The sequence below is a fragment of the Cebus imitator genome, unplaced genomic scaffold (assembly GCF_001604975.1).
Source record: "Cebus imitator isolate Cc_AM_T3 unplaced genomic scaffold, Cebus_imitator-1.0 Scaffold9, whole genome shotgun sequence".
NCBI lineage: Eukaryota > Metazoa > Chordata > Mammalia > Primates > Cebidae > Cebus > Cebus imitator.
In genome coordinates this window covers 8,175,152-8,187,499 of record NW_016107324.1, presented here as the reverse complement: position 1 = coordinate 8,187,499, position 12,348 = coordinate 8,175,152, and the positions used below count along the sequence as shown (strand labels likewise).

Here is a 12,348-nt window from a genome sequence, read left to right as displayed (position 1 = left end):
GGAAAAAAAAAAAATCTTAACCATCTATTATACCAAAATTAAGATAATCACACACTGAGTTTAAAAAAAAAAAATACTCTGCACAGCTGACGCACATTATCCAGTGGGAAGGGAAGCCACCCGCATCACACATTTCCCTTTTTAAAGTACGTCTAGCCAATTCCAGAGTAACACAATGGATACAGTCTAACAGCACATTATTAAACTTCCTCTCAGTAAAAACCAGTTTAAAGATGAACATACACTTTACAAAGCAACAAAACACTAAACTTGTGAATCTCAGGAAGAAGCCAGGGATATTCCTTTTAAATACGTTCTCGGTGGTCAAGAGGAAATGTCCGATGATGTCATCCCTAGATACTCTCTAGTGATGAACACTAAATGCTGGCCCTTATAGGGTGACCATTTTCTTGCAAACCGTGGCGGTTGCCGAGCTTTGCCCAAAGGTTCTTTAAAGTCAGGGAAAAGGGGATGTCCGCTGTCCCGGGCTAGAAACCAGGGAGGCGCGCCGGTCCCCGGGTCCCCAGCCCAGGCTCCCGGGGCCGCAGGCGGCCAGGCCGGGGGCGGGCGGGGAAGGGCCTGGGAGCGGCCCAGCTGCACCTGCTCTTCGTGCAGCCGATGGCCCGGGGGCAGGCCAGGGCCGGAGGGGGGGGGCGGTTGTCCCCCATCAAGGCTCAGCCCCGCCTCTGACCCCCGGGTTGACTCCCCGCTCCCCATCTCGCCCCGGTCCCGGGAGGAAAAGACAATACATTTTAACGCCATTGGAGCTGCTGCTGTGCTGCGGCTGCTGCTTCTCCGCCTCCGGGGGGTGCGGCTCTCGCCGCGGCTCGCCCGGCGGATCCGTGGGCTGCAGGTGCGGGCTGTCGCCGCCAGTGGCCCCGGGCACCTCGGCCTTGTCGGCGTCCGCCATCCCACTGCCGCTGCCTCCGCCTCGGCCGCCTGCGCTGAGGGGCTCCGAGCGCGACAATGGCGGCTGCCCGGGAAGCGGTAACGGATCCCGATTTGAAAAGGCCCCGAGCGCTCAGTAGCCCGGATCTCGCGAGAACCGATCGAGACTGGGCGACTGGGAGATGGTGTGTGCCGGGTGCGGGGGGTGGGAGTGCGGGGGGAGGGGAGCCATGGGGGCGGGGGTCAGGGCCGCTGTTGCTGCAGTCAGCCCTGCACCTGCCTGGGGAAGGCTGGACCAGTCCTGAAGCCCCCGGTGGTGGTGCCATGTCTGTCCACCAGCCCGCCTGTCGCTTGGCACCAGTGGAGTCTTCGCTTGCAAAGCGGGATTAGACACCAAGCTCTAAAATCCAGACTCTTCAGTTCATTCCTGGTAGGGACAGTTAAAGAAGAACACAGCACTTTGCATCTTTAAAGACTTCTTGTAAGTTTTCAGACTTTCTTTAGAAATCCTTTGAAAGAAGCCAATAAGTCTCTTGCCACTTCAATGCTTAGGCACCCTGCAGATATTCCATAAATAGTTATTGATGACTGATTGCAATTCACCAGAATGAATGCCTCTGAATTTCTTTGAGGATTATTTGTTCTCAGGGGTGAGGATTTCCTAGGAACTCAGCTATCAGCTTAGTAAAAGTAGACTGCAGTTTTTCTCTGGACATCTATCAATGGGGGAATCTATAATTATAAAACATCGTCTACTAGACTGGCTAATAATGGATATTTGAGGTTTTGATTATGTGTTTATTGTATACTCATGGAAATTCTATGTGAAGTAGTTATAGGCTCTCAAATTTAATTGTCCTACAGAGTTTTAAAAATAGTCGTAGATTTTTCCCTAAATATGAAAAGGAAACCCGTTAAATTCAATCAACTCCTAACTCTTGAGTACTATAATATCTCACGTTGACATAACCTTTCTCAGCTGAAAAGTTTAAATAGCTTCCCAAATGTTTCTTTTCATAAACAAGCAAACCTTTGGTTTACTCACTTTGCAGAATATCATATACATAGTTAGAAAGCATAGTTGCAAAGCAGGATTAGACACCAAGCTCTAAAATCCAGACTCTTCAGTTCATTCCTGGTAGGGACAGTTAAAGAAGAACACACCACTTTGCATCTTTAAAGACCTCTTGTAAGTCCTCAGACTTCCTTTAGAAATCCTTTGAAAGAAGCAAATAAGTCTCTTGCCACCTCAATGCCTAGGCATCCTTGAGAGTAATATTCAAATAATATATCATTTCATCTTCTGCTTTTCGATATATAGGTTCCTGCCATCTACCAAGAAATGCCATAAAACATCCAACCCTCTGCTTGAAGAGTTCAGCTACTTCACACACACACACAGTCAGGACGTTTTAATGATGAGAATGCTGTTGCAGTTGCTGTATAAATCGTGTCTCATTCAACTCCAGATTTAAGATTTTTAACAGCAGAAAGGGCATTCAATTGTGATGGACAAAATCTGGGTTAGAACCCCAGCTCTGCCTCTTTTTGCCCATAACTCCCAGGGCAAATCACCTCACTTCTCAATCTCTCCACAATAAATAAGGATAGCAATACTGACCTTACAGGACTGTGGTGAGGATTAAAAGAAAGCCCTTCATGTAGGAAAAAGTTCTATATGAACATAATGTAATATTACAATTCTCTATCTCCCTAAGCTCAGCAGGGTTTTAGTGAAAGACAAGCCAAGTGATTTTTCGCACAGTGCTAAATTATAAGTACTTTCAAAATGGTCATCATTCTGTTATGCTTTGGCTAGAGTTGAATTTAGTGATTGAACCCCACCATCACTAGAACAATATAGTCTCACAAAAATCCTTTAATCAACTCAATGCGAGATTTTTTTTAAGAGGACTTTATGCTTAAAACAGAGTAGTGGGCACGTGAGGAATACGAAAATGAGTACAGCCCTGTTGGGAGAGGATGATCATAAAAAGCACTATTTGAGTACTGTAATACAGATAAAAGCAAAGCATAATTAAAAATTTATTTACAGAAACAGGAGACTGGCCTGCATGCCTTAGTTTGCCAATTAAAATATTCCATTAAAATATTTATCTTGATTACTGAGTTTTAAATTTTGTACCCAAGACAAACACCTCACCCACTGTAGCTTAGTCCTAGTCTTGATAAATGCATGAAGAACAGTGGTTAATTCCTACTGAGAGATTGGTGAAGGCCTTATAAAAGAGCTGGATCTTAAGACAGAAAGAATTAGGGCAACTTCTGAAGGAAGAGAATGATTAATCTTCACAATTCCATCTGACTGCTCTATAAATTGATCTTTCCTTCCTTTCTTGCTATTAATTGCAAAAGCTAAAAAAAATATTAATATTCTGTTGCTGAATTCCATTTCTGTATTTTCTCTTCTTCCTCTCTATTGTTTTTTTTTGTGTGTGCATGTAGGTACATTGAAAAATTACTAAGTAATGCTCAAATTCTTATTTTCCCATAATTCACATTATAAAAGTATTATCCTTTGCAATTGCACAAAATATGTCACTGGTACAACCTCACATAATCAGTTATCTTTCTAACAAATTGGAATGCATGTTTGTATGTTTATATGTGGCAGGGTAAGGAAAAAGTTATTACATATATCTAGAAATTTAATCCTAAAAATCACAAAATATTTTAATTAATACCTTAATACATGTAACATTTAGGAATTGTGTTCGCCTGGTAGTAATAGTAACTAGAAATAATAGTATCTTCAGCAAGACAGACATTTTTACATCTCTTAAGAAATGCAGAGGGAGCATCCCCGAGGATGTGTAGTAGCTTCAGAGTCATCAAGGATTCAGGTTCCTGCTACCTTACTCTTTCACCATCCTAGTGTGAGGCTTCCATTGTTAAGGTAGCCCTCTGACTCAAAATGGCTGCTGGAGATTGAGGCACCTTGTCTGCATTGTAGGTCTGATGGAATCCAGAAAAGAGGGAACCTATCCAGAAGTCTCACACAACACTTCCATTTATGGGCCAGAACTTAGTCACATGACACACTCAGCTGTGGGGAAGGCTGACAAGTAATCTAGGGGCTGGGCTTACTGTCCTGGGTCCTATTACCAGTGAAGAAGAGGATAGAGTAGCAACTAGGATGTCATCATTCGCTTTTGTTTTGTTTTGTTTTGTTTTTTTGTCTTTAAGAATGAAAAGACAAGGACCAACAAAATGAAGTAAAATGAAAAGTATAGTATAATTTTTAAGTCAATTTGCTTCACTATACAAATTAAATGGCTTGATTTGAGGGCATGAAATTTCTAAACCTTACAAAGTAAAAAGTTATATTTAAGTTATATTTTTAAAGCTTAAAAAGGATTTTATAACTTTGTAAAAAACTATGGATTATATTTGAAATCTACATATGTATCTCCCTTTTTATAAAAAGTTCACTATTGATGAAAATGTAGACATTGGTTACTATCAAATAATAGGAAGAAAAATTTAATCTTATTCTGACAATTAGCTACTTACCATTCTCTCCCTTTTTCTCTTTCCTCCTTTCTCTCTCTTTCCCTCCCCATCTCTCTGTCACCCCCATACACCCTCATTATACCACAACTCTGCATACTTTAGGAGTCCATTTTCTTTTAGCATTTAGCTTCCCAAAAATATATCCTATAGAAAGGTCTCTACCAGCTAGCTAAGTGAAGTTTAGAATTAAGACAATTATCTGGATAATTCAGGCAGAAATTCCACTTTTACCTCAATTCTTCAAATAATTCAGATAATACCAAGGGTTTTGGTAGACTTCCTTAGATAATTATTTTATTTTTACACTTTACAATCCTAGAGTAATTGTCTAATGACAGAATTACTTCTGATTTTTGTAAGCAATATTGGGACATATTTTTTCTTTGAAGACTAACAACTTTTATAATTCCCAGATCTTTGAGTCTCATTTTTAATCATTTTCTAATTTCTTAACTTAAATCACCCTGTGTTTTCCTCAATCTCACTCCTGTAACTCCATCAAAAGATAGATTAGAAGAGCAAATTCCCAGGAGCCCTACCCTGCTTTCCTTCCTGTAGGCATAGCCACTCCCTCCTGTTAATAATTCCATGAATTGGGCTTACTCTATCCAAAGCCATGGATATTATATGGCAATGTTTTTAAATATCCTTGATTTGGTATCCTAACTCTTTTTTTTTTTGAGGTGGAGTCTCACCGTGTCAACCAGGCTGGAGTGCAGTGGCACAATCTGGGTTCACTGCAACTTCCACCTCCCAAGTTCAGGTTATTCTCCTGCCTCATCCTCCCTAGTAGCTGAGATTATAGGTGCTGGCCACTGCTCCCAGCTAATTTTTTTTTTTTTTTTTTTGAAACGGAGTTTCGCTCTTGTTACCCAGGCTGGAGTGCAATGGCGCGATCTCGGCTCACCGCAACCTCCGCCTCCCGGGTTCAGGCAATTCTCCTGCCTCAGCCTCCTGAGTGGCTGGGATTACAGGCTTGCACCACCATGCCCAGCTCATTTTTGTATTTTTAGTAGAGACGGGGTTTCACCATGTTGACCAGGATGGTCTCGATCTCTTGACCTCGTGATCCACCCGCCTCGGCCTCCCAAAGTGCTGGGATTACAGGCTTGAGCCACTGCGCCCGGCTCCCAGCTAATTTTTATATTTTTAGTAGAAACAGGGTTTCACCATGTTGGCCAGGCTGGTGTCAAACTCCTCACCTCAGGTGATCCACCCACCTTGGCCTCCCAAAGTTCTGGGATTACAGGAGTGAGCCATCATGCCAGGCCCTAACTCAGTATTAATGAAATTATTGTTTCATATCAGAAATTGTTTTCAATTTAAATAATTAGCCTTTTTAGGCACATCATTCTTAATTTTCAATTACAACATTTGGAAGAGAAAATAGAATTCTTAGAGTGATGAATTATAAGGTTCAGTCCACGTGCCGTCTTGCATATTTGAAGATAATCCTATAAATGATGATAACAGAGATAACTGACATAATCCATCTTCCACTTCTTATTTGGCAATAGAAAATTTTTATTTATAGTAGCTATGAATAGTACTAAATGTCCACATTTTCTAGCCTCACTTGCAGCTACATGCACCCATGTGGCTATGTTCTGGCCAATAAGATGTAAACAGAAATATTGAAAGGACCATGTAGAAGTTTCCATGAAAGAAACTGACTTAGTGGGAAGAATGGCCCTTTTGTCCTCTATTGCCTCCTCCTGCTGCTAGCTTGAAGTGGAGCAATGATATCTATAAACAACAACAACCCTATTACACCATGGATTGTAAGCTGAGTGGTAAGGATGGTAGAACAGATATGTGAAATTCAGATCTCTGATGGCCACGAAGTGACAATAACAACCCTGACATTCCTAACCCTAAACTTGTTTTCAAGAGGAAGAAATACATTTCTATCCTGATAAATTGCTGCTGTTTGGGCTATTTCTATTAAATATGCCTGAACACAATCCTGATGACTGTTTTTAATTTAAATGACTTATTTGCTTCAATCATTTTTCTACATTTGGTTATAAAAACACTACTTTAAAAATATTTTTCTGAAGACATCATTTATATTGGCTTTTGTTTTCTCTTATTCTTTATGCTGTAGAACACTGTAAAGTTTTTTTTTAATCTGATTTTCATTCTCCCTTTTTAATTTTACTGGTAGAACCACAATTTTATTTAGGGTAGCAGCGTGCCCACCTGAAATACTGGGAGTGACAATGGGCACAGCTCTAACAAATTAGTTACAAGGAGTAATATACTAGGGATTTTCAGAGGGTCTTTATGTTCCTAATAAGCTCTTTGCCTGCCTGCCTTCTTGTAAAGCTAAAGGGTGAAGTATCCATCTTGAAACCAAGAGTCAACATGTATAAAGACAAATGTTGCAAGCTAAGTAAGACAGGTGAGAAAGAAAACAGAAACACTGATGGCCTCACAGAGTCATTGTAGAAGCCCTGGACTACCTACATCCAAACTTCATGTTTAGGGAGAGAAACAACCTCCATTGCCTTTAGGCATTGCCATTGGATTTCTGTCTGTGTCCTCTGTTTCATGAAACTAAACAGAATCCAAAAATTGTACCTTATTACAGCCCTTTTCATGAAGGATCACGCCATTCCTCATGGCTGCTTATGAACTTAGTTTGTTGAAAACAATGATTTTTCAGTAGTATACTAATGTGATATATTTTTTCATTATGTATTGCAAAATGGTAGACTGAAGTGATTTAATGTCATTATATTTCAATTCACAAACTGTTTAAACATACAGAGTATATATGTGTATATATGCAATATGTATATAAACAAGACATATTTCCATGATTTTCATTTCTAGCTATTTTTGTCAGTCAGGAAAAGAAATAAAGCTTCTGATTCAGTCAAAGGTTATAGATGTTTCCTGTAGGAAAGGATTTAATGCACAAAGTCTTAAAGGCTTATACAACAATTAGTAAGGCTGAGAGGGTAAAGGTTCAGGAGCTATTGCTAGAGTTCGAAATATTAGGAAGAGCAGGAGCCACAGGGAACCATAGCCAATGATCCCTCTGACCTGTAACAACAAGATAAGTCTCAAGACTTCTTGTGCCCAGAATCTGCTGACATAACATTTCATCTACCGTTTGCTGATACAAAGTTACCTGCAGCCACTGCTCAAATTGATGGCTTCTCTTTCCCTTCCTCCTTGCAAATTTTCTAACAGTGCTTCTCCTTGGTAGAACTTAGGTTGGAATACTACTAGCAAGAGTTTGAGAAATGTCTCATAGGAGAGAGAACTTAGTTGGGTGAGAACAATGCTGAGTGTCAATAGGTAATATTTGGCACAGTTTCTAAACCATTTGGCATGCTTTCTGAGGTACCCCAATATGAAGGAGACAGATACTCTATGTGTGCAATCGTGCTGTAAAAAATAAAATCAGGTCAAATGTTTTAAAACGTGTAAATTATAATACAAAATAACTTACAAACTGAGAGATCTCAAACTGAAAATGGTAAGGGGAAACTCAGAGGCATGGCATTATAGGCTGGCTTATAAAGCAAAAATTAAATTGTTTATCTTTTACAGTGATTTGTTATTACCATGGAGGTTTTCAGACAACAGACTGGTTAAAAATCATCATCTTACACCATTTTTGGAAGACAACGTAAGTTTTATTTACAATTTTTAGAGGCATTTACAGGAAATAACCTAAGTTACTCTTTCATTGTCTAACTGGTTTTGTCTGCTCAGAGGATTCTTAAGCCTGATCTTCATTTTATTTTGTTTTAACAATCCATTCATTCATTGTGTCTGTTGGATTTAAAAAGTGCCTGAACTTCTAAATAAGATAAAGTACGTAAAATACTTGTGACTTATCTTATTCTCTTGACTCTATTAACAAATCTCAATTGTGAGTTCCTTGCAATATCCTCCAGGTTACTAAAGAGACCGCATGGTAGCACTGTCAGGCTAGATGTTCTGACAGTCCCAACATCACAGAGCAAATGTAGGCTTGCATAAATGTCCATGTACTTCAAAACAGATTTCTGCATCAGGACTCTGAATATTCCTGGAAACCAGTATCAACAACATTTCTGAAAAACCAAACCTTATTCTTCCCAAGTGCTTTTGCTTTGAGCACTATCCAAGCTATTGGGGACAGTCACATAAGAACTACTGTAGACATAGAATATTAGGTAAAAATTATTACAATTAATCAGTCCTCAAAACATTAGGCTTATATTTTCTCCTTAAAAGTCTTCATATTTTTAAATACTCTTTAAAACAGTCAGTAACTTCAACTTATTTTATACTGACTTTCAGGTAGTATAGAAAAAGAAGGCCCTTTCTTAGGTCTTTCTGATTGTCTCCTATAGTTGCCTAAAGTGGCTTCGTATCTCACCAGACAAACATTCATAAAGTTTAGCTTTGCTTAAAATATGAGAGATGTGGCTTTTATTTGGCTAGACTAGTTTTAGAAATGTGATACCACATAATACAAGTGTTCATTCTTTAAAAATCCACAGATTCCTGAAAAAGAAAAATAACTCATATTCTACAAAATCATGCACTAAAAATAATTGGTGACTTAAGAAAATGGAAAGCTAAGCCACAGACTGGGATAAAATCTTTGCAAAACATATATCTAATGAAGAACTTAGATCTCAAATACATAAAGAACTCATAAAATTCAACAATAAGAGCACAAATAACCCAATTAAAGAGTGGAAAAATCTGAACAGACATATACAAAGAAGATATACAAATAGAAAATAAGTATATGAAATTACCATTAACATCAGATGTCACTGGGAGTTGAAAATTAAAACAATAATGAGAAACCACTGCATATTATTGGAATGGCTAAAATCCAAAACACTGACAACACTAAATGTTGAAGAGGATGTGGAGCAACAGGAGCTCTCATTCATTACTGGGGTAAATACAAAATGGAGCAGCCACTTTGGAAGACAGTATGGCAATTTTTTACACAGCTAAATATAGTCTTACCATAGAATCCAACAATCGTGCTCTTAGTTATTTGACAAAACGAGTTGCAAATGTATGTCCACACAAAAGCCTGCACACAAATGTTTATAATATCTTTATTCATAATTGCCAAAAATTGGAAGCAACCAAGACATCTTTTAATAGGTGAATAGATAAATTGTGGCAGATCCATGCAATCGAATATTATTCAGTGATTAAGAAAATGAGCTATCAAGCCATGAAAAGTCATGAAGGAATTTTACATGCATGTTGTTAAAGGAAAGAAGCCAGTTTCAAAAGCCAACAGATGGACTCTATAGGTACATTCTGTATGACTCTATGCATACATTCTTGAAAAGAGAAAACTATGGAGACACTTTTCAGATCAATGGATTCCAGGGGCTTGTCAGGGGAAGAGGAAAAAATAAACAGGGGATATTTAGGGATGTGAAACTATTCTGCATGAAAATATAATGGTGAATATATGACATTATACAGCCTTCAAAACTCATAGACCTGACAACATAATAAATGAACTCTAGTGTAAACTGTGTACTTAATAATAATGTAACAAAATTGTTTTATCAACTGTTAACAAATGTACAACACTTATGTAAGATGTTAATAACAAGTGAAACTGTGGGAAAAGGGATGGGAGATTTGGGAACTTTCTGTACTTTCTGACTTTTCTGTAATCCTGAAACTGCTCTAAAAAAAATTAAGTCTATTCAATAGCAAAAATAACTGGAAAGATTTAGGGAAAAAATTACATTGGAGAAAAAAGTGTAAAATTCACATAACATCACAACCAGAGCACTGCAAAAACATTTACAAAGCTAAGAAAATGCTTACACTGTTACAAATGAAAGTTATGATATATATTTCAATATATTTAGAACTTCTTTGTTCAGAAAGAATGATAGGATAAATATAAGGAAAGGTTGAGTTATGAAAACAAGGACAAATGTACAAAGATCAGGAAGAATTGTGCAACATGGATTTTCAAGACAGAACATGTGGTTGAATTAAGCCAAGAGGAAAAGGAGGAGCGAATGAGTGTTGTATATAGGACTACTTTACTCCACAGCTTACTGCCTTCAGCTGTGTTAGTGGACTTAGACTGCAACTGCTTTTACTTGGTAGTCAAAACATTAATGTATTGGAGACAATCAGGTATAAAACAACTGATTTCCACATTCCATTGACATTCCTATTTGCCAATTATTTTTTAAAGGAGTCCTATTACAGAAGCATACATTAAGATAGAAAAGAAAACTACTCTTGTTTCTCTATTTCTTTAGCAGAGCAAAATAACTTAAGCTAACCTCTATATATTATACTGTAGTTACGGCTCACACGTTCGTGGAGATTGTGCCCAAGATACCCTCTCATACTCATTAAATTCAACAGTAAATATAGTAGAGGGCTTAAAGTACACTTTAAATGAAACAATTGAAGGCATTTCAGCAGTAAAACTAAAACCAATTAAATGAAACTTCATTTAAATAGATCGCTCTGAACTGAAACATTTAGTACATTTTTCTTTGCAGAAAAGTTCACCAGAAAACATAACATCTTATTTTCAGTGGGACTCATCAACCAGACCAACATTAGATCATTAACTACACTAAAGTGTCATCATGTTTCAATTCACTTAGGAGTCCATGTACTTAGATAATTTCTTCACCGTTGACAAAATCCCACACAGTCATTTTCTAATCAAATCTAATTATCCTATTACTATACTCTCTAATCTTATTTCAGCACTTCAGCCTTGGCTTACTTTTGAGATATCAAATGGTAAAAATGACCTAAAGGATGATCTCCAAGGGAAAAAAAATAGAAAACTAATGGGGTGGCTTTAAAAAGTGTAGGAGTTTAAAATATTCAATACTTAGTTGTAAGACAGGGAATTAGATCATGTGCCATTCATTTACAGCAGATTTTTTAGTAGGCTGTTTAGATTACCTTGGGATTATAGAAATGAACTTACAGAGATCCATGAATACCTGAGCTGTGAGCAAAACATCTGTATATATGCTTGTTTAGGATGAGGGCCTACCTTTCTTAGTGAAATTTCAAAATCATTCATATTCCTCCCCCCAGAGAAATGATTAAAACTGTGTATGTAGACAAAAAAAGGTATGGGTCAATAAAAATGACACTCAAATACATAGGAATTCATTGTTTGAAAAATAAAGAGCTGGGTTTTGAATATAGCTAGTTACCTAACATCATCTAAAGCCAAAAAAAAAAAAAGCATTGGATCAATCTTAAAAAATAGTTAAACCAAAACTAATCTATATTTGTCTTTAATACATTTTTTTAAATTTCACATTTGAAAGATATGCTATCCAATGTTTGAATTAATAGCAATATTCAAATCTAAAAGCACAGCTACATTAAAATATTTTAGTTCAGGAATAGCAATCAAATCTCAGCCAAACAAGATGTAGATTTTCCTCAAAAGTTCAAAGTAACATCAGCCTAATAAGTTGAGAGCAAGAAGTCAACTAGAGCAAGGATGACAAGAATTTATGCAAGCTAAATTTTCCGCTGAAAAGAATCCTGAGCTCAATTGTTAGAGGAAATTCTTGTTTTCAGTTTCTTTGTGACAACCTCATTGTAGAATGTGTTCATTAGAGTGGGGCTGTCATGCTTTCTAAATTCCTATAGTTACCTTGTCTTCTAACAAGGTGGACAATTAACACTTCCAGTCTCTGAGATAACAGAAAGCCTTAGTCATATAAGGGACGCTATTTAGAGTATAAAAAGAGAAACAGGATAACAAAGCGGTCTGAAATTAAGCTGATGTGTAATTATATAAACTGAAAATTTCTTCTGTCATGTTGACATTTTAATATTTCATCATTATAATTTAGATTTGTATCTGCATAGCTAATTAGATGATACATTTTTCTGTATTTTACTATCCTATTAATAAATTTATAAAACTAC

At 37.5% G+C, this 12,348-nt stretch overlaps 1 protein-coding gene across 4 annotated transcripts in view; it reads right to left on the bottom strand.

Moving 5' to 3' along the window:
* The window catches only part of MYEF2 (myelin expression factor 2), a 37,086-nt gene extending 35,900 nt beyond the window's left edge, over positions 1-1,186 (bottom strand). For all 4 annotated transcript variants that reach the window (XM_017545140.2, XM_017545156.2, XM_017545150.2 and 1 more), the window contains exon 1: positions 750-1,186. In XM_017545140.2, coding sequence (XP_017400629.1) covers positions 750-910 — 161 coding nt within the window. In that variant the 5' untranslated portion in view covers positions 911-1,186. The remainder of the gene's footprint in view (positions 1-749) is intronic.
* Between the last annotated feature and the right edge of the window lie 11,162 nt (positions 1,187-12,348).